At 45.7% G+C, this 27,764-nt stretch overlaps 1 protein-coding gene across 2 annotated transcripts in view; it reads left to right on the forward strand.

Annotated features, from left to right (window-relative positions):
* PRKCB (protein kinase C beta) overlaps positions 1 to 27,764 on the forward strand; it is a gene marked incomplete at both ends in the record, with an annotated part of 309,492 nt that overhangs the window by 272,804 nt on the left and 8,924 nt on the right. For both annotated transcript variants that reach the window (XM_079719618.1, XM_079719617.1), the window contains 4 exons: positions 206 to 344; positions 4,672 to 4,752; positions 5,034 to 5,141; positions 9,945 to 10,085. In XM_079719618.1, coding sequence (XP_079575744.1) covers positions 206 to 344; positions 4,672 to 4,752; positions 5,034 to 5,141; positions 9,945 to 10,085 — 469 coding nt within the window. The remainder of the gene's footprint in view (positions 1 to 205; positions 345 to 4,671; positions 4,753 to 5,033; positions 5,142 to 9,944; positions 10,086 to 27,764) is intronic.

Genomic DNA, 27,764 nt, shown 5'->3' on the forward strand with positions numbered 1-27,764 from the left:
CTCTGTAGGAAGAGCAAAGCACAGGGGTTTGTGCACCCTTGTATCTCCCTGCCAGATTATAAGCTGTTGGAGGGCAAGGGCTGGGTCGTACCCATGGCTGTGCCCCCAACACCCCTGCTGTAGTGTCTGGCGCATAATGAGTGGCTGTTGGTTGACTTGAAATAAATAGCGTTTAATTAAATCTCTAAATCTTCTGTCTGCACAGAGACCTGAAACTTGACAATGTGATGCTGGATTCTGAGGGTCACATCAAGATCGCTGATTTCGGCATGTGTAAGGAAAACATCTGGGACGGAGTGACAACCAAGACCTTCTGTGGCACTCCAGACTACATCGCCCCTGAGGTGAGCTGGTGCCAGCCCCTAAGGTGTGTCTGTGTTGTGTTGATGTACTGATGTCTCCCCGGGGCCCTAGGTGGCCACATAGGAGCTGGGAAAGGTTCAGGGGGTGCCTGACAAGCAAACCTCAGGCTGGTCCTTCTCCTGTCCTCTAAATTATTCCTTTGCTATCACACATGAAAATTAGCTTAGCACACATCCAGAAGCTCAGGCCCAAAATACATCAAGGTTTGGGAGAAAATTTAAATAAAACTCAAAAGAACCATCCACCACACATCAGTGAAATTCTTCATCAAGCTGCTATGGCTCATGGCCATAGGATACCTCCTAATTATGACACTGAAACATTTGTTCAGGGGAGGGAGGGTGGGAGGGGGAGGGAGGAAGGGATTGATTGATTCTCTGGACTGACTTATGACACAGGATCTGTGTATTAATAGGTATGCAGTAGTTGTGCTAAATCCTAAAAGACTCAGAATTTTTCTTCCTATGATTAAGATATAAATGAAAGTGTGAAGATTTATTTTAGCGCCTCCCCGTTCCTTCCCAAAGGAAACGGTCAGTTGCAGAATGGATTTCCCCAACATGTCATGGTACAAAAATTTGTGCCAGATGATAGCCTTCCTTTTTCTCTGAATTGGTGCTCAGAAAGGTGGCATTCTGCAGTCTGTTACTGGATTTTTATGGAAAGGAACTGAGAGCTTGGCATAGAGTCTTGGAGATGGACATTCTAGAATTCCTCTTTTCTTGACTGTTAAGGCTTCATATGTAACAATGGTGATGGGAGGCCCCATGTCACTAAGTAGCTTGGCACTAAATTTAAAACCTGCATACTCTGTTACCAAAGCTGTTCCTCTTCTAGGAATCTAGTTTGCAAAACACACACACACACACACACACACACACACACACTCCATACGTGGAAGGATATGTGTTCGAAGTCCTTTCTTCATTGCAGCACTGTTTTTAATAATGAAAAATAGGGACTTCCCTGGCGGTCCAGTGGTTAAGACTTTGTCTTCCAACGCAGGGGGTGCAGGGATCGATCCCTGGTCGGGGAGCTAAGATCCCACACACCTCGCTGCCAAAAAAGAAAAAAACTGAAACATAAAACAGAAGCAATATTGTAACAAATTCAGTAAAGACTTTAAAAGTGGTCCACATCAGAAAAACCTTAAGAAAAAAATAATGAAAAACGGAAGGCAACCTCAAAGACAATCAATAAAGGAACAGTGCTACATTTCATATTAAGAAATATTGTTCAGCCCTTACAAAGATCAGAGCACACCTGTCTGCACTACCTTGAACAATGTTTGTTGATTAAGGGATGGGCAATAGACTGAATAATTTATAGTATGGAATACTATTAGGCATCTGTATATGCAGATATGGAAATATCATTGAGAGAAAAAAAGCAAGTTACAGAATGATAAATACAATATGATACCATTTCTGGAAAATAACACTAATGCACAGAACACTGCTATATGTTTCTTATGAGTATGTAGATATGCATGCAAAAGTATAGAAACTCTGGAAGATTACAGACTGATTTTACAACATTGGTTACCTCTGAGGATAAGGCCATCATAAAGGGGAATTTAGCTTAATCTGTGTACTGTTTAAATTTTTCACAGGTAAATGTATTTGTATATTACTTGAGGAATTGGAAAGTAATCCTTTAAGCACTTAATCCTTTATTAGGACCCAATGGAGTTATCCCCACGTGACATACATTGCTTTATTATCATTTCGCTGATTAGGACATCAGACACAATTCCTTGATCTGCCATGAGTTCAGTGATCTCTGGTTCACAAGTCCTGCTGCCCTTAACAGTCACCTGGGGAGCTTTTAAAATGGGGATATCCAGGCGTCACCCTAGATGCATGGAATCAGAATCCCTGCAGGGTGGGCCTCCACATCTGTGGTTTTCAAAAGTTCCCGGGTGCTCATGATGCCGGCAAGCAGGAGCCCCGACTTGTGTTACTGGGGAAGCTGCATCCTCCTCCAGCTCACAGCCCGCAGCCCGCTGGTGAGGGGAATAAACTCAGGTCAGGTGTCCCCCTGCTTTGCCATTAACTAACCCCATCGCCTCTGGCTACTTCTTTTTTTTTTTTTTCACCCTGCTCTTTTTTTTTTTTTTTTTTTTTACATCTTTATTGGAGTATAATTGCTTTACAATGGTGTGTTAGTTTCTGCTTTATAACAAAGTGAATCAGTTATACATATACATATATTCCCATACCTCTTCCCTCTTGCGTCTCCCTTCCTCCCACCCTCCCTATCCCACCCCTCCAGGCGGTCACAAAGCACCGAGCTGATCTCCCTGTGCTATGCTGATCTCCCTGTGCTATGCGGCTGCTTCCCACTAGCTATCTACCTTACGTTTGGTAGTGTATCGGCTACTTCTTTCACCTCGCGCAGGCTCTATTTCCCTTTGTAAAAGGATTAACTTGTTAGGTTGTCATGAGAATCGAAGGAGACATGAAGTACTTTAAAAGTGTTGAGGGTGTGGGGACACAGATCCTCTAACACACAAGCGCTGAGAGCATAAATTAGCACAGCCACTTGAGAGTTTAATTTGGCAATTCTTCTTAAATTTAAGATTCATATTTTTAACGACCTGATCACCTCTCTATTCAATTTGTATCTAATCAAATAGTGCCTGCGTGTAGTAAAAGACATACAAGAGTATGTATTGCATTATTCCTAATAATGGAGAAAAATGGAGTGCCTAACAGTTAAATGTGTGCTGCATATACTTATGAAATTGACTTATTAAATTGATTTTATATTAAAAAAAAGTGTGAAAACACTTGCAATAGGTGTTCTCCCAGAAAGCTTTCTCTTCATCCCTTGAGGTCAGTTTTCCTCAGAGGACACCTCTGATTTCAGGGCAGAAGCCGAGGTGGGAGATGGAATTGGATAAACAGACAGTTACTTTATAGCCAAGGTTGCTCAGACACATGTGTTGAGTAAAACAAACCATGACCGAATTAGAGAACTTTTGAGTCATAGCTGACATTTCGAGGGCATAATAAGTGAGAGGCACATATTTCTTTTCATCCTCACAAAACCCTATGACAGAGATATTATTATAAACTTCATTTTGTAGATGAGGAAACTGAGACTTAGAGAAGTTAAGTAACTTCCCCCAGGGTCACACGCTGGGAAACAGCAGTCAGGATTCCAAGTCTGGACTGTCTGGCCCTCAATCCTCAGCCCTTAACCTTTGCTGTATCACCTTCTAATCCCTTTGATACAGTTAGTTTTACACCCCTACATCCTGATGGATGGTCACACAGCTGTTCTAGACTTTGCCATGCTCTGGAAATTTGGTAATAAATAGCAAAATCTTTAAAACTATGTGTACCATTTGATCCACCAGTTCTACTCCTAGGAATTTATCTTAAGGAAAAAAAAATTGAACAAATGTCCAGATATCTAATTACATGGAAGAAACCTAATCAGTTGGGTATTGATGAAATAGATTTTGGTATATCCATCCAATGGAACATTATGCAGAGGTAAAAGCTGATTATGCTGATGTACAGATATTAGCATGGAAATTCTAAATGAATAAAATACTTTATTAAAATTCCACATTAAAGTATTTATGTAAAGCACATACCTACACACAGAGCTTAATATATATTAATAGAAAAAAACTTAGAAGGAAATAGACCAAATATCAATCATAATTTCTCTCTTGATAAAGGATTACGGGTGATTTTAATTGCATTCTCGTAGCTTATCTATATTTTTAAATAAATAGTAAAAGAGTAATAAATGCTATTACATTTTTTAACTTAAAAGGTTTTTTTTAATTTTGGCAAAAAAGCACATTACCATCTTAACCAGTTCTAAGCATACAGTTCAGTAGCCTTAAATATATTCACATTGTTGTGTAAATGTTATTACTTTAGGAATGAGAAACGAAGATGGGTTTTCTTCTTTAAAATGCCACGCTCACTGTATTAAAATTGAAAATAACACAACCATACTAGGTGCTTTAAAAAGGCAATGTGACATCCACAGATGTTTTCCCCGCCTGCGGGTATCTCTGCAAAAGGATGTCCATCTTCCTAGGTAAAGAAATAGCTTGGGTGGACACTGGGCTCCCTGCTGACTCTTTTAGACAGAGACCCACATCTGGGACTGTGACAGCCAATTTAATCTTTCACAATAGGCAGGTGACAGGCAAAGGAGGAGCTCTCCCCCCACCACCCTGCCCCCAGGGATGCTCCACTCTTATTGTAAAAGAACCGCATATTCAGTCTCAGCCGCTGCAAGAACCTGCAGTCTCCCTGACAGATGGCTTCTGTTTTCCAGATAATTGCTTATCAGCCCTATGGGAAGTCCGTGGATTGGTGGGCATTCGGAGTCCTGCTGTATGAGATGTTGGCTGGGCAGGTAACTGAATTTTAAGTGATTTGTAAGGAAAGTCCTCCCCCATCCCCATCCTCATGGTTTCTTTAGGAGAAAGTGTCAGCTTGATACCAGCTCACAGATCTGAACCTCTGCGACTTCCATGACCTTGGGGTTATTACCCTAGTCTGTTCACCAGTTTTCCTTATCTTCTCCCTGGAAGTGTGGCCTTGCTGTGGACCCCAGGGAGCAGCGCTTGTTGTTTTGCGGCAGTTGGGGGAGGTTCAGGCAGGACTCCTTCTCCCACCCTATCCTCTGTCCCACAGGCACCCTTTGAAGGGGAGGATGAAGATGAACTCTTCCAGTCTATCATGGAACACAACGTGGCTTATCCAAAGTCCATGTCCAAGGAAGCTGTGGCCATCTGCAAAGGGGTGAGTGAGCCCCTTACAGCTTGCGGCCAGGACCACCACCTACAGGGGTGCTGGTTGTGCCCTGCACAAGGATGCTTTGCCCAGGGCGGGGGAGGGACAGTGGAGGCTGAACTCCACCCCTCACCCACTTGCCAGCCTGTGAGCCTGGTACAGAGCTGCTACCGCCCAGAGGAAAGGGAGCTTTTTTCTAATTTGCACAGAAGCACCGTGGAGGACTGCCTGCAATAGCATCTTGCTGCTGGCTGGGCTCCAGGCTCTAAGCCAGCACAGGGGAATGCTAATGGAATGAATGAGGTAGGAAGCACAGAGACTTTGCCAAAGAGCTGGAACCCAGGGGAAGGTACACAAGAGCTCTGTGGCACGAATCCGTCAGCTTCACTCTGCACTGGGGCCTACATGTTTAGTTAATACTAGGAGTGTGTGACTTTTGTCCTAAGAAAATATCAAGCAGTATTGAGTTTAAGGAATTCTCTAGATAAGTTGACCCAAACTGAGTGTCCCCAAACCCGCACTCCCTCCCCAACCCACAAATGGCTGAAAAATTCGCACATTTGTACGTTGTGATGTATGCAAATTGCACCTGTGAACAAAGCAGGACACATGTTTTGGGGTAAGGATTGCTTGTTATGCATCTTGTGTTCGGCCAGGATGTGCTCACAGTGACCTGGGTGAGTCCCTGGAGACCAGTGGTCCTCCCTGTTGGTGCCATCAGGATGACCCGAAGTGCTTTTTCAGAAAGCGCATACCTCAGCCTCACCCCAGAGAGTAAGTCTGGGCATCTGTATTGTAAAAAAAAGTCGCTTGAAAACCACTGCCTTGGGCTTCCCTGGTGGCACAGTGGTTGAGAGTCCGCCTGCTGATGCAGGGGACGCGGGTTCGTGCCCCGGTCCGGGAAGATCCCGCATGCCATGGAGCGGCTAGGCCTGTGAGCCATGGCCGCTGAGCCTGTGCGTCCGGAGCCTGTGCTCCGCAACAGGAGAGGCCACGATAGTGAGAGGCCCACGTACCGCAAAAAAAAAAAAAAAAAAAAAAAAGAATTGCCAACATTTAAAGATCAGGGGATTTCCCATAAACATTCAGCTGTCCAGTTTCTCTTGAAAAATCTGATCTCTCCATCCTGGTCCGTCATTCCTGTAAGACATCAGTCAGCTGAATTGGAAGCCAGTGTCTCTTTAGATAGAATGTGCCCTCTCCTATCCTGATTTTTCTGGACAAAAATCCCCATGTGAGTTCAAATTCCAGCATTATTAGCCCTATGATGACCGGGAAGTTGTTCAACTCCGTCTACAGATTGAGGACACACCTATGGGACTGCACATAGGGTTCTCTGATGACTAGATGAGTTAATACAAGGAAATCACTTAGAAGAGAGTCTGGCACTCTGCTCTAAAACCCTTGGGTTATTACTCCTACTATTACTAATTCTGGAACTGCTATGTTACATGCTAGCCTCCTCTTGTGTTTTGAGCTTGCATCTCCCGAGACGGGGATTTTTTTTTTTTTTGCAGTACACGGGCCTCTCACTGTTGTGGCCTCTCCCATTGCGGAGCACAGGCTCCAGACGCACAGGCTTAGCGGCCATGGCTCACGGGCCTAGCCGCTACGTGGCATGTGGGATCTTCCCGGACCGGGGCACAAACCCGTGTCCCCTGCATCGGCAGGTGGACTCTCAACCACTGCGCCACCAGGGAAGCCCGAGATGGGGATTTTTAAAGTGGCAGATTTTGGAGCTCAAGACCATTTGCAAATTTCAACCCTTTCACTTCCTAGGTGCATGGTCTTGAGCACGTTACTTTGCATCTGTGGGCTTCTGTTTATCTCCAAAAATGGAATATTAATCCTTAATTAAACAGAGTTTTGGAGAGTGTTAAATGAGGTAACAGAAGAGCTAAGCGTTTTGCGTGGTGTTGGCACAATAGTAGGTGCTCGATACATGCTCAAGACCTTCCCCTTCACAGCTCTGCCTGCTTAGACAGCTGGGGTTCTAAGTGGGTCATGGAGGAGAGGGTTTTCCAGGTCACCTGCATTCAGCTTCAGCTCCAATTAGCAGTTTCCCTGGTAGAGCAGATTTCTATCAATTTCAGACCCATAACCTTCAGGATTAACGAGGGTGACTTTCTTACTATTGGGTTTGGGGACCTTTCTGAATTGTGTCGGCTGAGGCCCGTGTGGGCTTTTTCTTCAAGGTTGATGCTCCAGAGAAGGGGTGATGCTCAAGTGAACAGCCAAATGCTTCCTCCTGAACCGCGGGCCCCAGGGGATCTGTCTGGGAGGTGATCAGAGATCGGAAGAGTGATTAAGTCCAGCTGTCTGCATGGCTGGCTTTGGGCACAGGAGTTCAGCATGCAGGAGCTGAGCAGAGCCTCGCATTAGTGCTGGGTGTTTACTGCAGTGGTTTTCTTTCGCCTGGCATTCTCCTGCCTACATGGAAAGTGAGCTAGGTTTTTGAAAACAGTGCCATTGCAATTGAAAATGTCCTATTTTCCATCCCATTAAAGACCCTATTTTCCACCATAAAAAAAAAAATTAGTGGGCTTCCCTGGTGGCACAATGGTTGAGAGTCCGCCTGCCGATGCAGGGGACATGGGTTCGTGCCCCGGTCCGGGAAGATCCCACATGCCACGGAGCAGCTGGGCCCGTGAGCCATGGCTGCTGAGCCTGCGCATCCAGAGCCTGTCCTCCGCAACGGGATAGGCCACAACAGTGAGAGGCCCGCGTACCGCAAAAAAAAAAAAATTAGTATACGTTTGCTCAGATCACCATTCCCACTTTGTACAAACTTAAAGCAGACAGATGCCCCAATTGGCCACACATTAGGGTGAAAACAAGAAGAAACTGTAAGATGGAGCTTCAAGACTCTGGGTCAGGCTGATCTGTTCGAAGCATAGTTCTGCTGGTTAGCTGTGTGATCTTGAGTAGGTGACTACTTTTCAGGACCTAGTTTTTTTATGTGGAAAATGAGGATAATAGTTTCTGAGGCCTGAAAGTGTTGTTGTGGAGATGAAAGAGTGATATGTTACAGCTGAGAAGCCTTTGGCACAGAGCCTGGGCACATAGGGAGTGCTCAGGACACGGAAGCCGTTATTGATAGGGTTACTGGTTGTGCTAACCAAGACCTCATAACCCTTTCTTTCCTGCCATCCTAATCCTATACAAATGTCAAGGCTTGGCCCAATTTCCTTGCCCTACATAAACTTTTCCTGACCAAGCCAGGCCACAAATATCCCTGGGGAACCACATGTAATCTATTTCTCTAAAAACTCAAGGTTCAGAGGTCAGCAGAGGTGAGATCCAGTCCCAGCTCTGCCATCTACTCTCTGTGTCAGTTGCCTTGTCACTCAAATGGTAAAAAGTAATACACCCAGCTCACTGGGTTATTGTGAGAATCAGGTAAGGCCAGGCATATAATATATAAATAAAGAAGTAGCTTAGAACTTAAGTGCCCAGTTATTTTTCCCCTGGAAGGTAAAGCATATAGGGAAAGTATGTGCTTGTGTGTGTGTGTGTGTGTGTGTGTGTGTGTGTAGGAGGGTAGCTTCTGATGACAAATTATCTGTAGCAAGAATCAGGCTGAGCTAAATGTACAACAGAGTAGGTGTGAATTGCTGGATTCATCCCTTCCCCCATAATCCTGAAGCCCTGGGCAAAAATCTAAGGAGTACCGTCATGAGCTACTTGGCGTCAGGTAGCTCATGGGGAAGCTTCTTGGTCTTGTATGTTCCAATTGTTTTGTTTCTTCTTTTGATGGCCTCTTGCCGATTTTTTTTTTTTTTTTTTAATTAATCATCAATTCCTCGGTCTTTACTCTCTGTGCATTTGCTGAAGTCTTCAGATCAAAGATATTTTCATGCTGCTTTGGGTTCATTTACAAGAGGAAGCCTGTCTGGTTTCATCTTGGAGCATCTATTCATCTTGTTATTTAGCACTGGCTCAGAGACCCAAAGATGGAGGGTTTTGATAATTAAGTAATTTAAATGGGACACCAAAGAAACCTCAGCGGAGTTTACTGTAATGTGTGATACAAGAGAAATGAGCTGGGCTAGGTTTTGACTATTTAATGAGCTTTTGGAAAGTAATTACTTGAAACTTGGGTCCATTTGACTAATATTTTTTCTTCTGACTTGTCATTTTCACAAGTGCTTTACTGAGAAATGCAAATATTATCTGAATGAACGTGCCCTTTGCTTTGGTCAAACTCCAGTTTCCTCGTGGTGGCAGGAGGGGAATTTGAAGATATTGAAACTGTTCTCATTAAATGCATCAGTAACTGCGTAAACCTCATTCGTAAATCAGAATGAATCATGTGACATTTCTAACTTGAAGTTCAGGGCCACATTCAGGCTGAAGTTTGATTAACCATAAGGGATCTTGTTCTGGGACCGGGGGCAGCAGGCACTACTGTCGGGTCCTCCTATTAGAAAGACCTGGCTAGGGGGCTTCCCTGGTGGCGCAGTGGTTGAAAGTCCGCCTGCCAATGCAGGGGACACGGGTTCGTGCCCTGGTCCGGGAAGATCCCACGTGCCGCGGAGCAGCTGGGCCCGTGAGCCATGGCCGCTGAGCCTGCGCGTCCGGAGCCTGTGCCCCGCAACGGGAGAGGCCACAACAGTGAGAGGCCAGTGTACCGCAAAAAAAAAAAAAAGACCTGGCTAGGAAATTACTGCTGGGATGAAAAGCAAAAAATAAAGATTAGTTGGGACTCTTCCTCGCGCTGTCTTCCCTAATTCATAGGAGTGATCATTTCTGAGAGTCCCACGTTTCCTGTTCTGAAATTCATTAAATTCCACGTTTCTCTTTCTTTTGAAGCTGATGACCAAACATCCGGGCAAACGTCTGGGTTGTGGACCTGAAGGTGAACGTGACATCAAAGAGCACGCGTTTTTCCGGTATATTGACTGGGAGAAACTTGAACGCAAAGAGATTCAACCCCCGTATAAGCCGAAAGCCGTAAGTAAACCGTTCTCTCTGGTTGTTGGGTCCACGTCATAACACGCTCTTTCTCTCTCCGATGCGTGTGCCCTCGTTGTCCTCCGAGGGGTGGACCTCGGTCTGTGAGTGCTCACATTTATACTCAAAGGCAGTGGGTACAAAAACGGAGATTTCCATCCGCACGGCCTCTATAAATGTGGGAAAGACCATGGACATCGAGTTTTTGTTTTATCGATTCAATTATTGTAACTGTCTGAGCTGGCAACGTTTGGGGAGTGGTTCTCGGGTGAGCAGAGTTCAGATCCATTCTTGGACAGCGATAAAGAATCTAATTTTGCTCTCGTTCTTTCCTTGGTTCGACTGTGTCATTTTCTCTTCATACTGACGTTGAAAAGGGCATGCTGTTTATCTCAACAGTATTTAAATTTAATTCTGAAATATACACTCCATCTGAGTCAGTAAAGAAGACAGAACCACCAGCCAGCTCCCACCCAAGGCGAACCAGAATGAGTGACGTGCTGGTAGCCCTCCTGGAGGCTCTGGGCATAGATATAGCTCTCAGAGAACTGTCAGAATAGAATAGTAAAGGTCTCACATTTCCTGCAGTTGTGTGCACACGGTAGTGCTTCCATCTCCAAAGACTCAGCAGGGAGGAGGAGTTTACCCCTGAATTAATCGGAACCGTGGTTCTACTGGGAGGATATTTCTTTGTTAGATTAAGTACAGCGGAGACCTGGTGACTTTATTATGGGTTGTAAAACTACCCACTGAGGCTGAAAAGTGAGCATAAACATTGTCATTGAAACCTGAAATTGTGAGGGTCTCAGATGTTAAGATGAAGAAAATGACAGTGATAATGGTGCTTGTTTTGATACCATTATTATTAATCTCTTGGCCACTTATCTGGCCATATTAAACACTTCACACATAGCATCTAATTAAATCCTCACAACAACCTATTATGCAAGTGCCTCCATGTAATGGAAGAGCAAATGGAAGCACAGAGGGGTTCGGTGCTCTGTCCAAGGTCACTCAGCCAGTGTCTGAGGAGGCAAGGATTCAGAGAGTCTGACTCCGTTAGAGGCAAACCAGGATGCCCGGGGCGAAGGACATGTAGCTTAAGGAAGCCTCCCAGCTGCTTCTGTCATCTCGCCAGTCCTGCGCATCCCAAATGGTTAGAATCACAGCATCCCTGATGAATCCTGTGTCTCTCTGGACACTTCCTGGTGTTCAGATACAGGGTCCTTTTAGAGGCAGCCAGTTCCACATTGTGGTCCTTCTAAGTGTTGCCAACATGTATATTGATATCAAATCAGCCTCCCCAGAATTGCCATCACTGGGTCCTGTTCTATCAACCAGAGCCTCTTTCTCTGTAGCACATCCTTACACTCCTGAATCCTGTGATTTCCAGGCTAAGCACGCCCCTCCTCCACCTGCAAGCATGTCCCGTGTGAGATCACCTCGGGTGCCTGTTGTCCTCCAGGTAATCAACATCCATCTTAAAATACAGACACAGGATTGAGCGTAATATTCCTAATAGTGTCTGACCCTCAGTGAATACAGTGGGTCCAACAAACCATCCCTTGATTATTCTGCATCTGGACAACTTGGACGAGTCGTTTCCCCTCTCTGCTCTTCTGCTGCATCGTCTGTAGTACAGCGATGATAACAGTTTCTCCATCACAGGAGGCTTATAATGCATAAAGCACTCAGTACGTGCCCGGTACACAGTAGGCCCTCTGGGGTATTGATGATTTTTGTTAGCGGCGTGTCACACGTTGGTCGTTGTGTTGGGCGCAGAGTCTTTGAGGGGCAGAACAGTGTTGAGTCCTGCTGGTGCTAGTCCCTAAGATAATGTCCATGTGTACACTTGGGGTTCATGTGTACACCTGCATGTCATAGGCAGAATCATCACTTCTGTTATATAACAAAAGATCAAAAAGCAATCTGGAAGAGAAGAGTGGATTCTCCTTTCAGGAAACTGGGAACTTGAAGGTGGCACACACAACCCATTTGGGTTTTGTGGGGCTCTTCATGAGGTCTCAAAATGTGGACCGATCTCTCTTCACTTGGCCAGAGGAAAGATGCAAATGCCCCCATCCCCACCGGCATTGAGCCACTGACATTTGAGGTTACTTCTTTACGTGTAGAGCAGTGGTTTTTCAAAGTGTGGTCCCCAGACCAGCAGTATCACCTGGGAACTTTAGGAATGAAATTCTCAGGCCCTGCCCCAGACCTCCTGAATCAGAAACCCTGGCGGTGGGGCTCTCCAGGGGAATCTGATAAACACTCCAGGCTGGGAATCACTGCTGTGGAGTTCATGGTCAAAAGCTCAGACAGGGGGCTTCCCTGGTGGCGCAGTGGTTGAGAGTCCGCCTGCCGATGCAGGGGACGCGGGTTCGTGCCCCGGTCCGGGAAGATCCCACATGCCGCGGAACGGCTGGTCCCGTGAGCCATGGCCGCTGAGCCTGCGCATCCGGAGCCTGTGCTCCACAACAGGAGAGACCACAACAGTGAGAGGCATGCGTACTGCAAAAAAAAAAAAAAAAAAAAAAAAAAAAATTGCTCAGGGAGGGAAGCTAGACAGAGGCCAAAGGAATGTGGCAAGGAGAGAAATCTCTTTAAGAGGAAGACACTGGTTCTCACACAGTCTGAGTGAGGGGTGGTACCTTCCAGGAACAGGTAGCTACAGAGGCCAGGCAGGTAATGTCAGTGAGGGAGGTGGGAGTAGTGGGGAGAGGGGCAGACAGGGGAGCTGGTGGCTCTCAAGGGCTCGGTGGGTGTTCATCTCCAGTGGACCAGTTGTAGGATCCTGTGGCTTATTACTAATTATTGTATTCTTTTTATATTATCCATGATAATAATAGCTACCTTCTCCTGAGAACCTTCTATGAGCCAGGCACTGGGCTAGCCAGATTGGTCCTGTGGGGATGCAGGCTCTGCATTGCTCCATCCTCATTGGGATTTTCATATGAAATCTCACTATTTTTATAAATATGTCAGCAACAAGTTTTAAAAATTAAACACAAATCAGGTCAAATAAAACACACCCATGAACCATATGTGGCTGTCAGTTTATAACCTCTAGGATAATGATCACTCAAAGTCAGGTTGAAGTTTAGCCGGTTAGTACTGGCTACTGACAACCAGAGCCCATTTTGACTGGTTAAATACTTTGAATATTTAACCTGGCTCAGAGGAGGTGCTCAGGAAAAATAAGCTGTTCTTATCATTGATAATACAAAAAGATTACAATAGTTAGTGATGATCTACAGGATCCTTCAACTGTTCTATATTGGATATGGTTTCCAACCAGCCAATGTCTTGAAATGCCTCATGTGGGTTTAACAGTGACTTTCAACGTACAGTGACTGGACTGGGCTATAGACTTCAAGATGTTCTACAACCAGCTCTGAGGGGAAGAGGCACTGCCCTTGATTTTCTTAGGGTGAATTAGAAATAAACATAATAATGAATACACCACCCACTCATCTGATTCAATCTGGGCATATGCCTTTCACACAGCAGTTGCCAGCCTTAGAGCCCCTCCCCCCGCACCCTCCCCTCCCCCCCCCCCCGGATTTCACATTTCCCCTTCCCCACACCTTCTGAAAGGCCCGCGGTGAGTGTGTGCAGAGTTCCATGTGCCTCGCGGGATATTAAAAGGCATGCATGTATCTGTCAGTGTTCCTGATTCACGCATGCTATTAAATAGAGTGCAGCAAGAGAAAGAAAAAACATGGGGCAATAACAGAGGATTATATTCAAACATCAGTGAAGGGTGCTATTATTGGAGGTTCATTAAAATAATTTTAAATGGATTTTTAAAGTCGTTCTCGTTTATTGTGGCAAGAGCTCTTCGCAGAGTAGCATTGGAAACTACTGAAACACATTAGCCTCATGTATTGTTTCGGGTACAAGAGTAATTTTTTTAACGTGCATCTGATCGTGTCACTCTCTTGCTTAAAGCCCCCCGATGGCTCTCTGCCAGCCCCGGGATAATGTCTATTGTTCCTTAGCATATATGGCTTTTAGAGTGTCCCCAGGTCCAGTCTCTGCTGCCTCCCCAGACTCCTTACTTCGAGAACTGGCATTTCTGAGTGTCGTTCAGTTCCTCAAACATGCAGTGCCTTCCCTTCCCTTCCTGGCTTTCCCCACGTGGAGCCAGCTACCTGGAAACCCCAAAGCCTTCCCATGCTCCCTCCATCCCCCATCCTCCTGGTGCCTCCCTCCTTCCTCCTCATCAAATCGGTAGACCGTCACCCACGCAGGGAGGCTCTTATCGACTCCTGAGTAGGGATCATCTGCTAGTGTCCCATCAACAAACTCATCACACTTTGTCGTAATTACTTGTTCAGTGTAAGGTCTATCTTTTTGGCGAGACTAAAAGATTGCGACTGTCTTTTTCAGGGTTGGATCCCGGTGCTTAGCATAAGGTTGAGCACATAACATGTGCTTAATCATTTTTACTGAATAAATGAGTGATTAAATGAAAGGCTGTCAAATAGGATGCTGCAATGCACTGTGCTGAGGAACATACTGGATTCTTTAGAGACATATATTAGAGCACAGGGTGTTTTTCTCATGTACAGCAGTGTGTCTCAAATAAATTGGTTGTTGTGTAAGCTACCCTATTTATAAAGGGCTATAATTTGGGTGCTGAGTTGTATCTGTCATGGCATCGTTTGGTTGTGTGATGAAGGATCTGATGATGCAATGCATGAATTGTTGGACTTTGGATGGAGGGGGCTGTGACTTCCGCAGTTTGTCGTTGCCCAGCCAACGCTACAGGTGCCGTGATGCAGCCTAGCGGAGCTTCTTAAACTTTAATGTGCATACAGAGTCTCTTGGGCATCTGATTAAACTGTGGATTCTGATTCAGCCAGTCTGGGGTAGGGCCTGAGATGCTGCATTTCTAGCATGATCCCAGGTGAGAGGATGCTGCTGGACCACGGTGTAGCAGGGGCTACATCATGGTTCTGTGGGGTCCCACCAGCCAGTGAGTTGACTGGTGGATCCTGTTGTAGTCAGTGTGCAGTGTGGCATGGTGAGGGCTGTGCTGAAGGGGTGTATATGTTTTAGTACAGAATGTGCTTGGAATGTGGCTTAGGACGCGTGGCAGGGTGCTGTAGGTCAGTGTGCGGCGGGTGGGAGGTGCTGGTTTGTGGTTGAAGGGCGGAGTATGTGGCTGGGCATGTGGTGGAGTGGTGGATTGAGAAGCAGCGCATTCTGGTTCCGTCCTCTAGTGGGGACGTTATGGGTCATCCATTCAGCAGGTGTTTATTGATGTTAGGTGCTGTTCTAGGCCCTGGAGACACAGCAATAAAAATTAAAATCTCTGTATATTCTAGAGGGAGTGGGCAAATAATGAACATAGAAATCCGTGACTATGTCAGAAGTTGATAAGCATTATGGAAGGATGGGGATTGGGAGAGCAGGGTCACAGAGACATCAGTTTTAAATAGGGTCGTTGGAAAGCCTCACTGAGAAAGTGACATTTCAGCAAAGATGGGAAGAAGGTGAGGGAAGGAGGGAGCCATGTGTATATCTGGGGGAGAGAGTGGTTTGGGTGGTAGTAATAGGTGCAAAGGTCCTGGGGCAGGAGCTGGCCTGGCACGTTCAGGGAAGAGCAGAGAGTCCAGGTGGCTGAGCTGAGCCAGCAAGGGAGAGAGTAAAAGGAGATGAGATCAGAGAGGCCACGGGAGGGGCAGATGGTACAGGCCATTGAGGATCTGCGGCTTTTACTGCAGCTAAGGTGGGCAGAGAAGTATCTTGATCTGACTGTTATGGGGGGAGGGGTGAAATCAGGAGATGGGTTATGAGACTCTTACGCTAATCCAGATGGGAGGTGCTGTCTGGTGATCAGCTTGGAATGTGGCTGTGCTGTCGTGGAGGGTGTGCTGAGGCCACACCATGGGTGAGCTTGTCTTACAGGAGAATTTGTGGTATGTGGTGGTATAATGTCACAGTGCACGGTAGGCTAGCATAAGGTGTTTAAATCAAAACGCCTGATTGAGATTTCAGTGGTGTTCGTATATCATTATGAATTGCCTCGGTGAAGTCCAGTGGTGTCCATGACACCTAACGCAGGGCTCGCCCTGAAAATGAGGTAGGGACACAGACCTTGGGCTCAAGGCTCCAGTTGCCCCATGGAGGCAGCCCTTGGATCAACTCACCCAACTGGCAGCACAGATGCAGCAAATTGAAGAGTGAGAGAAAAGTAACAAGGCGACAAGGATGCCCTGTTTCATTACAGTCCACGGAGCCTGCAGTGCTAGGGTGTGTGTACAGAGACCTGCCCACTAGCAAGCGTGGCTCTGTTCTTGTCCTAAGACATGATCATCTGATCGTCATTTCACTCTGGGCAGGGGTTGAGTACAGTTGGACGGGACATAGTCATTAAGAAACATCTCTTTCCCTACATCCTTTCATCAAGGGCGGTCTAGTCATTAAGAAACATCTCTTTCCCTACATCCTTTCTTCGAGGGCGGCCATCTGACACTGTCTAGACATGATCAGCGTGCTCACCCCTCCTTCCTTCCCTTCCAGCCTTGGTGTCAGGCTCACAGACTCCAGCCCCACCCATATGATAGGCTGATGCCAATCATTTCTGCTCTGGTTACCTATTCTCTGTTCTCATCACTTTACATAAAGTCCCGTAGAATTTTGAGGCATCTGCACATCTGGAAAGTCTTGGAATCTTGCAAACTAAAAAAACAGAGCCCCTTCTCCCCATTCTACTTTATTCAGCCTTTCATTTAATATCCTTTCCAAAATACTGCATAGGTTACTGGATCACATACCATTACTCGCATCCTCTGGGTGTCTAAATGCCGAACTGCTCACAGGACTTGGTTTCTTGGTAATTCTGTCACCTGAAAACATTGTTTATGTAGCTGAGGTCAGAAGCTTCAAGTACTGCTTTAATGGGCTGCAATTCTGTTCATGTGACATTCTCCTCCAAACCCAATTGCCCTTTACACTGTATGAGTAAGTGTCTCTCTGTGTGTGTCTGAACGTGTGTTTGATGTGCTGACATTTCTGAATTGAAGCCACAAAGCATAACCTTTGTATGTTTGCTATTAAAACTCAAAATTCAAGGCTTAAGAAAGGGAGCTAACTTTTACTTAATATGATTTATTTAAGAATAGAATCTAGCTCCCCCAAAGTACCAAATGCTCAAGAGGATATTTTTTTGAATATTGGGATTTAAAATAATTCTCATAAAACCTGTACTGTTCAAATACATTGGAAAAAATATTGAGGTCTTGTCTGTGCCAGGCACTGTTTTAAGTGCCTTCCAGGCATTACCTCATTTAATTCTCACAACCCTATGAGGTAAGTGTCATTGTCACTGTGTTGCAGATGAGGGCATGAAACTTGGAAAGGTTAGGACATTTGCTCAAGGTCCAGCAGCTTGGAGGTGGCCAAGCCAGGACTTGAACCATGGATTTTATCTGCTCAGTATCTTGGAAAGATTTTTAGAAGTACCTGGAGCCCCTTTTAATAAGGTTTGTAATAGCACTGATGGGAGAGGACCATGATAACACCATCTAATGGTGTCTGTTACGTAATAGAAAAAGACTAAGTATTCTTACAGTTCAAATGAATTAAAATTTATTTTAAAATATTGCAACAAACATGTAGCATATTCACACCTTTTACAATTCACTAGCAGGATTTTTAAAAGATGCAAATCTCACTTGTTCCTTAAGGCTTTGATTTCGAGGCTGGCAAAGACAGCAGACATTGAATAACCCCTGGAAGCAGGGCATGGCAGCATCTGAAATGAGGCACTCAAGGCAGGCTCGTTAAGAAGCAGACGTTTTCCCACCCAGTTCTGTTTGTTCTAGTGGTTATCCAGAGTGTGGAGTTTGCAGAGATCATAATCAAAATATTAGGCTAGGGCTTCCCTGGTGGCGCAGTGGTTGAGAGTCCGCCTGCCGATGCAGGGGACACGGGTTCGTGCCCCAGTCCGGGAAGATCCCACATGCCGCGGAGCGGCTAGGCCCGTGAGCCACGGCTGCTGAGCCTGCGCGTCCGGAGCCTGTGCTCCACAACGGGAGAGGCCACAACAGTGAGAGGCCCGCGTACAGGAAAAAAAAAAAAAAAAAAAAAAAATTAGGCTACATCCATACACTGACTAACAAATAGCCAAGGGTTGTTTAGGACATGTAACCTGGAGTTTGTGTATCTGTTTATCTCCCTTTCCATCCATCCATGGAGAGCCTCCTTAAACTGCGGATTCAGCCAGGCTCCCTTTGAAAGATGGTTCAAATTGACAGGTTCCTGGGCCAAGTGAGGTTTCTAAATCATTTGCCAGGTGCGTGACTTTGAGCTGTCCCTTGGCAGGGGGGCCAACGGTTTGATTGAAATGGTAGGCGGGAAGGTCACATGCTGAGAGAGAGCATGAATCTGTTAGGATATGTCTGGCCATAACCACTGAAATGTGACAGAGGTCAAGAATTGAAAGATACCTTAGAAGTGGAATTCAACCCCTCCATTCTATAGATGAGGAAGCAGAGGCCCAGAGATCTCCCCAAGTGACTTACACAGGGAATATGACAGAACCGGGACAAGAAAACTCGCCCTCCATTTAATGCATGAAGGACTTTATTAATAACACTATTTACAACAGTAACAATAAAATGGGTCAGGCATGTTCTATGAAATTATTCAATTTCACTAGAAAGCAGAGCACTGTAATTTATAGATCTCATGACATCTGTACAACAACCCCAGGAAATAGATGGTATTATTACCTCCCCCGTACAGGTAAGGAAACAGGCTCAGAGAGGTTAAGTAACTTGCCCGTGGTCACACAGCCAGTTTAATTTGAAGTCCTAGTTCTTTACTTCCGAAGCCCATACTCTTGCCTCCATGATGTTTCTTCTCCCATCTCCCAAACTCAGCTGCACAGATGTGGGATTTGAACTGCTCTTGGTCCAGTCCCGCGTTTAAATACTTTCCTGGGGGATGGGCTCCGTTGAATGAATGTCCATGAAGTTTAGCTCCTTAGATTCTGCCGTCAACCCTGCCCAGGTTGTAATTCTTATCACCGTGCCCCAGAAAGCTGTTGACCAAAGGTTGGGAGAACTTCAGGAGATGAACACATGGATCCAGGGAGACTGGGTCAAGCAGAAGGAATGTGGACAGGGAGTCAACAGAGCCAGGATTCAAACACCAGCCTTGGGACTTCCCTGTCTGTCCAGTGGTTAAGACTCAGCACTTTCACTGCTGTGGCTTGAGTTTAATCCCTGGTCAGGGAACTAAGGTCCCACAAACCATGTGGCATGGCCAAAAAACAAAACAAAACAAAACAAAAACCCCAAAAACACCAGACTCGCTATTCAGCAGCTGAGTAAAGATGAGCCTCCACAATCGCAGGCTCTCCAATCTCAGTTGGGCTCTTAAGCCTGCCCTGTCAATCCCTCTGAGTCCCCTGGGCAAGTCCCCAAACCTTCTGTTTTCTGAAGGTCCCCCTACTAAAGTTCCAGTCCCTTTGGTCTCAACTGATAGCCCCATCTCCTAAGTCGGGGGGAAATTGAGGCCCATGGGTGCCCATGGGTGGGTGGCTTCCCTGCTCCTGTAGAGTCATCTTGACCTCTTTGACCTCTTTCCCTCTGTGTGTCAGCAAAAATGTGCCTCCCCCCGCCCCCCGTGAAGACTTTCCCCTTCTGCTCTGAACCCCTGTTCTCCCATGTCCTTTGCACATCTGCTCTGGCCAGTCTGTGCCTACAGCTTCTCTATATATTAATCAAAGCTCCTACGGTTACAAATAGGAACCCAATTCAAACTGACATAATGACTAAATTTTTTTCAAGTATTTAGCTGTGGCTGGATCCAGGGTCTCAACAGTATCAAAAGCCATCCACTTCTCTGTCTCCCTGGGATTGCTTTCCTGTCTGTTGATTTCATCCTTCATTCCCTGAAGGCTTTCTTGGGCACATAGCTACTCCAGACTTACTACATCCCATTATTTTCGCAATTTCTGCCGAAAAAAAGAGCTTCCTTTTCCTAAACTTCCCAGCAGCCTGGAACTCAGTCTTGTCAGAAGATATTGGGTCATATGGTCATCTCTAAAGCAATCACTGGGCCGGGGGTGGGGGGGGATGGAATGTTCTGATCGGCCAGGCCTGGGTCACCTGCCAAGTGACTGGGTCTGCCCCTATCTAAAGTGGACACCTTGCAGAGGGGAAGGATTGGGTCCTCCAAGAAAAATAAAGCCACTGTGTCTGCAAGCCCAGCAGATATCCACTCTGACTCAATTCTGATTCATTCTCCTCGACACAGAAACATGCTAAGTCTCTCATCTTAAAAATCCCTTGCCTCAAACCTGGATCCCTCCATCCTACCACTAGGGCTACTGCCCTATCTTCTCATACAAACAAACTTTGGAAGGAGTTCTTGCTCTTTCCACTTGATTACCTTCCATTCTTTCTACAGTTCAGTGCAATCTGGCTTCTGCCACCACCACTCTATTGAAATTTCTCTCCTTGAGTCAGCAATGACCTCAACATTGTCTCCTCTCGTGGACTTATCTTTCTTGACCTCATCAAATTGGGCACTTGGATCTTCCTTCCTTAAGAAAAAATCTGAAAAAGTAAAAACTTCCAGCAGCATCAAAAGCTATGCAGTGAAATTAAGTACCTCCCCAGAGACCCCTAACTAGGCTCCTTGGCTCTCCTTCCCAGAGCCACCCACTGCAACCGGCTTCCTTGGGTGACCCTCTGGAGATGCTGTGTGCAAGCACAGAAGGCCTCCACGTCACACACAAGGATGTCAGTGCTCATGTTCAATTCCCACGCCGGGCTCTACCCCTCCCTTCCATCTTGGAGGTTGTTTTTTATTTCTTTTTAACTTTGAGATTGGAGTATAGTTGATTAACAATGCTGTGTTCGTTTCAGGTGTACAGCAAAGTGATTCAGTTATACATATACACATATCTATTCTTTTTCAAATTCTTCTCCCACTTAGGTTGTTACAGAACATTGAGCAGAGTTCCCTGTGCTCTACAGTAGGTCCTCGTTGGTTATCCATTTTAAATATAGCAGTGTGTACATGTCTATCCCAAACTCCCTAACGATCCCTCCCTGCCCCCCGCCCTGCTGGTAACCATAAGTTCCTTCTCTAAGTCTGTGAGTCTGTTTCTGTTTTGTAAATAAGCTCATTTGTATCACTGTTTTTAGATTCCGCATAAGTGATATCATTGTTTTTTTTTAACATCTTTATTGGAGTGTAATTGCTTTACAATGGTGTGTTGCTTTCTGCTTTATAACAAAGTGAATCAGTTATACATATACATATGTTCTCATATCTCTTCCCTCTTGCATCTCCCTCCTTCCCATCCTCCCTATCCCACCCCTCTAGGTGGTCACAAAGCACCGAGCTGATCTCCCTGTGCTATGCGGCTGCTTCCCACTAGCTATCTCTTTTACGTTTGGTAGTGTATATATGTCCATGCCACTCTCTCACTTTGTCCCAGCTTACCCCTCCCCCTCCCCATATCCTCAAGTCCATTCTCTAGTAGGTCTGTGTCTTTATTCCCATCTTGCCCCTAGGTTCTTCATGACCTTTTTTTCCCCCTTAGATTCCATATATATGTGTTAGCATACGGTATTTGTTTTTCTCTTTCTGACTTACTTCACTCTGTATGACAGACTCTAGGTCCATCCACCTCACTACAAATATCTCAATTTCGTTTCTTTTTATGGCTGAGTAATATTCCATTGTATATATGTGCCACATCTTCTTTATCCATTCATCCGATGATGGACACTTAGGTTGCTTCCATGTCCTGGCTATTGTAAATAGAGCTGCAATGAACAGTTTGGTACATGACTCTTTTTGAATTATGGTTTTCTCAGGGTTTTATCAGCACGTCTAAATCTACTTCATTCTTTCAGTAGCTTCCTAGTTTCCTATATGTGCGAGTATATCTGTAGGATAAGCTCAGAGTCTCTCCCTCCTTTTCAGGCCCCTCATCTCCCTTGTTCTTATGGCACTGAGTTGACTGATTTTCCTCCTGTCTCCATAACCACTCCCGGCAGAGATACTGCATGAAGACTTCTGATGACAATTGAACTTGGAGGATCAAGACATGCCCATGACCCAGAGAGGGAAAGAACAAAAGTGTATTTTTTGTTTATTTACAAGTGAGTTTCTTAAAAGCAATCGCAAAATGCCCTCCAATTAGGGTATGAAAAACAGCAGCTCAGAGGTGGTGTGTGAAACTGCTCGAAATGTCTTTCCAAGGAAGTGAGGCTTGGACGGGAGAGGGGAGGTGTCCCTTTTGTGCCTGGGCCCACGTTTTCCTCACTTGCTCTAACCAGGAGCCCCAGGGCCTGGCTTCACCTTGTGGCTTCTCACATATCCTGCCAGACTTGGTGGGAAAGATTTCGTGTTTTAAGCACCTGTAACTTGTGAATGATAATATCCTCGTGATCTCAGAGAGACAGCAGTGAGCAGGCCAGAAGAGAAATCTTAGTTCCCTGCCCAGGCATCAGACCTGGGTAGCGTGGATGAAAACCAGAAATCCTAGCTGCTAGTCCACCAGGGGCTAGAGGCTAGAAGCAAAGTTGCCATGGCTCTTGCCCTGTTTGAAAAATGAATTTCTCGAAGAGGCAAACACTGTAAGAACAGGTACAAAGTTTATTATCAGAGAGACAGCATAACATGTGGGAGAGCACACAAAAAACAGCTTGTTTATTTAAGACAGAAGCAAGGCAGAAATACACACCCTGAGAGAAAGGGTGTGGGTGTCCTCCCTAATGAGGAGAAGTGCAGTGAAGAGGTGGTTAAATCATTTATATAGGGCAGTTCTTCCGGGTCTTTGCTTACCTTTGGCCAATTATCTCACTTGTTTTCCACACCTGACCTGTCCTAGGGCCCTCCCCAATATGTGTGCACGTGTTCTTTGCCAAGATGGATTCCAGCGCAGAGGCCTGAGGGAGGTTTGACAGCACCTATTACGGGGTGGCGTCCTCTCCTTTTTTGACCCCCGAGCAGCCTTCCTGTGTATGTGCAGTTGGGCGGCTGGGGAGGTGATAGATGTGGTTGTCTTATCTCTTTACTCTGGCAGAGCTCAGCCCCTGCCACCAGCTTTGTCCTTGGAATGTCTAGGGAAAACAGAGCTCCAGTTTACTCTGCTGGACAAACTCCAGCTGTCCAGCCCAGGGGCCCATCTACCTTCTACCTCGCTAGGATAGGCTGGGGTGTGGCAGGGCCTGTAGGATCCCTCAGTTGCCAGGGTACAGCCACACGCATCAGATTAGCTCATTGGACAGGACTGGGTAAGTCAGCACTCAACAGCAGCTACCAGCTACCATGTGAGAGATTTTATGGGCATTTTGTCAAATCAACCTCACCGCATCCTGCAAGATAGATCCATTTGACATAGCAGAAAACCTGGCTTAGGGAATTTAGCTAAACTGCTTACAAATTATAGGGCTGGGGATTGATGGTGCTGAGATTGGTACCCAGGTCAGCTTTTTTTTTTTTTTTTTTTTTTTTTGTGGTACGCGGGCCTCTCACTGCTGTGGCCTCTTCTGCTGCACGTGCAGGCTCAGCAGCCATGGCTCACGGGCCCAGCCGCTCCACGGCATGTGGGATCCTCCCGGACCGGGGCACGAACCCGTGTCCCCTGCATCGGCAGGTGGACTCCCAACCACTGCGCCACCAGGGAAGCCCCCCAGGTCAGCTTTTAAGTCCATGCCACGTGATCAGATCCAGTCTGTTAGGCAGTGAGATGTCGCTGTTGCCCCGTGGTCTTTGGAATCAAGCAAAGCAGGCTCTGAATCGTGGTTCTCCTCCTTTACCTTGTATGACCCTGACCAAAGTGTTAACTTTTCACATTTTCTGTTAAGTGGAGATAATCCTTTTCCTGCCTATCTTACAAACTTGTGAGAATCAAAGCTATAAAAACATAAGCAAGTAAAAGGATTAATTACTATTTGAGGGCAGTTAATTCGAAGCCAGCAACATAGGTTTAGGATGAATGGTGAAGAATAGATAAGAACAATATGATACTTTGTTGACATGGGAAAAAGTTTAGAATATATTTCATGTAGTTTTTTTTTAAAGCAGGCTAAAGAATAAAGTGATGAATCTACATTTTTTAAAGTAAAAAACATCCATCCGTCAATTCATCCAGCCGTCCAGGACACAGACCAAAATGTTAACATAATAAAGGTACTGGGGTGGTGGAATTACAAAGGGTTTTGTTGTTTCTTTTTCTTGGTGCTTGTGAACAAGTTATTTGTTTCTGCATAAACGGATCAGTTGTCAGATCTTGGATCAAATCCTAGTCAGTTACTTAAGCTCTAAATCTATTCCTCATTGTAGAGCAGACTCCATAGAACTGTTGGATTAAATGAGATCATGCTTGTAAAGCACTTATACAGTATTTGGCTAATAATGAGCACTTAATATATGCTACTATTCATCCCTTTGACAACATTGAGTGCCTACTCTGTACTGGGACCTGGAAATTCAGGGGTGGGCAAATCAGATGTGGCTTCAGCTCTCATAGAGCTTACAGTCTAGATGGGAATATAGACCATACAGATACGCAAAGAAATAAACATGTAATTGTAGATTGAGATATTCACATATTTTATTTTCTGTGGAAGAAATGAACAGATTGCTCTGAGAATAACAAGAGGAGAAAGGGTGAATCTGCTTTACTTGGAGGTGATCCAGAGGATCACCTCACCTTCTCTGAGGAGGTAGCATTTAACCTGAGATCTGGAAGAAAACAAAACATTGCGTGTTGTTTTTAAATGAAAATCTTTTTAAAAATGAAGCTTGCTGTCAAGCACAAAAGACCCCCTCTCTTGCCAGCTTCCTCCTTAATAGACACAGAGATCAAATATTCCTGATTGTAAGGGACCTTCCTTATCAGGAAAGGAGGCTTGAATCTTTCCTTCTTTGCCAAAGTCCAGGCCATGTGGAATATTGTCTGACTCTGCTCCAGAGAAACACCTTGGTCCACAGACAACTTTTAAAAATGATCAGATGCATGTGCCTGGCATGGCTGGCTGCTTCTCCCTGGGTGGGTCCCTCCTGCATTCTCCTGCTGCAGAGGACCCTAGGCATAAAAAGGATCCCAAATTTCACTGAATTTGCACATTAAAAAGAGAGAGAGAGAGAAAGAGAGAGAGAGAGAGAGAGAGAGAGAGAGACTCCCTTGTCTTTTAGTTGGACCATATCGCTTGGGTATCTTTTCATTGTGACCTAGTCTCTGTTCACTGTGACCCAGTCTTGATGGAGGCTGGGCAGGAATCTCCCCTGTGCCATTGGCCTCATGTTATCAAACTTGATGAAGCAGTGAGAAGTATGGGGTGGACCTTTATCCTCTTCTCTAGCATCTTGCTCTGTCCCTGACCTCTTTTCACCTCCATTTCTTCCCTGGGCTCTTCCTTTCCCTCCTCCAAAGAAGCAGTGTCTTTCTTTCTGGTCCCACTCAGCTTAGATGTCATCTCCTCGGAAAGTCTCCTGGCCCTTCTCACGTTCCTCACCTTTGTACTCAAGGGCAGCTCTTGTCACGTGGCACCATGCCATGGCCTGTGTGTGCATCTGTCTCCTCTGCTAGACTGTAAGCTCAATGATGGCAAGGACAAGGTCTGTCTTATGTGTCATCATATTTTTGGTGCCCAGCACACCGATGGACAGAAGATGCCCATTTAGATAACCTAAATATTAGCCTTTGTCATCATCCCCAAATACACACTAGGGCAGCCATTTGGGAGATCTTGGAGTTTTTAACTAAGATGAAGTACATTAAAGAGCGCCAGGCAGATTTTGGCAATTTGGCTAAATATTCCCATTCCCTTTATTTCTATTTCCCCCCTTTCCTCCACTGTAATAGCTCCCTCATTTAAAATAGCTTTTGTAGTTTTTGTCCTTATTGTACACAAAAATAATACTACTTGACTATTATTTAAATTTTCAAAAACACAATAAGCATAAAAGATAGAAAAATCAAACAATCTGTAACTCTCCCAATCTCTAGAAGCACATATATAATATGCCTGCAGATAGTACATACACATTTATGTCTATAATTTATAGAATGGGAACATATCGTACACACTGACATTAATTATATATAACTGTTATTTAATATTCTTCTACATCTTATTTTAATTTTTAAAAGCATTTTGCATGGCGATACATAAAATAGATGGATCATTATTTATTTAACTCTTTTCCCTATTGGCCGAGAGTTGATTTAAAATTTTTTTTTTCCCTCTAACAATCCTTTGATGAACATCCTATACCTTGATGGGATAAACCCAGGGGTATAGATAGAGCAGGAGTCCAGGAAAAGCTCCTGGAGGAAGTGTCTGGAGACAGAGGAGGATGCGTAGACAATGATGGGGAACAGGGTGGGAGGCACGTGTTCCCAGCAGAAGAGACAGCCTGTGCTAAAGCTCGGAGGTGAGAGTGCATGAGGGGTCTAGGAACTGGGAGGACGTCAGGACAGCTGGTGGGTGTGTGTGGTGGGAGGAGTTGGGCTGCGGGACCGTGGGCAGCGAAGAGGCTGTTGACCAGGTGACCAGGGCTGAGTCCTAAACAGCCTGTAAGCCATGCTGAGGACTGTGGCTTTGGGCAGTGGGGTGCCATCGCAGACTAGAGCAGGGAAGTGACATATCCAGGTTGGCGTCTCTGAAAGATCCCTGTGGTTGCTGTGACCGAGCCAACTCCACATTAGACAGCTAGACTTGGAGGTGTTATTAACACAATGAAACAGAAATTAGAAAGAAGAGAAGAAAAAGAAAAGAAGAGCTCACATGTAAAGGCTCACGGATAAGCTTTTCAAACGGTCTTGGCTCTTAAATTCGGAGGCACAAGGGAACAAGTCACGATCCTCACTCCCCTCTCCAACCCGGGAAGAGGTTCCATGTGATTTTAAATAACCTAGTTGGCTTTGGCCCCCATTCCTGTTCCAGGAGCCCCAGTGATGACAAGGGGGTTGGGTTTTCTTCTCGCCACTGAGTGAGGCTGAAGCATCCACCCAAGACAGCCAGAGAAGCAGGTGTGGTCCACGCTGCGTTTGCAATTAGATCCCAGCCGCTGAGCTGCCTGTTCTCCAAGGACACAGCAGGCGCAGAGCTGATCAGGGCCGTGCCTCCCAAGGGCTGACGTCTCCATTTAGGGAGCGCTCCTGAAGCTAATGGGCAGTGACAGCTCCATTTGAAAAACACGGAAACACTTAGGGAGGCTGTGATCTGCCAGCCTCGTAAGCTGCTTATTAGCAAGGAAGTCACACTCCCGCTGTATTGTGCCCCATTGGTTAACCCCTGTTCCTGCATCTCCTCTCTGCTATCTCACTTAAAGATTTCATTGTTCTCCAGGCAGGGGCGGGGAGTGATAGGAGAGGAGGCTGCGGAGCTTCCAGAAGCTGTTTCTCTGTCTCCCATCACAGCCTCTGGGGAGGCCCCGGCAGAGCAACAGCCTTCTGGTGTGGATAGGAAATGGATGGTTTTTTAAAGAAAAATGGCCCCTGAAGACTCTCTGTGTCTCAGCTAACAGGCTTCCTGCACTGGCTGGCTGAGGTCCCAACACCCAGAAACACCCGCCGGGCTGCCTCGTAACATGCCATCCCACTCCTCCATCCCTGCCACAAATACCTCTTTGTTTTTTCCAGCTCCATCCCTGCTGCTCCACCCTCTTTTCCACAGCCCCATCCACCAT

Source organism: Hyperoodon ampullatus (genome assembly GCF_949752795.1).
Source record: "Hyperoodon ampullatus genome assembly, chromosome: 14".
Classification (NCBI taxonomy): Eukaryota; Metazoa; Chordata; class Mammalia; order Artiodactyla; family Ziphiidae; genus Hyperoodon; species Hyperoodon ampullatus.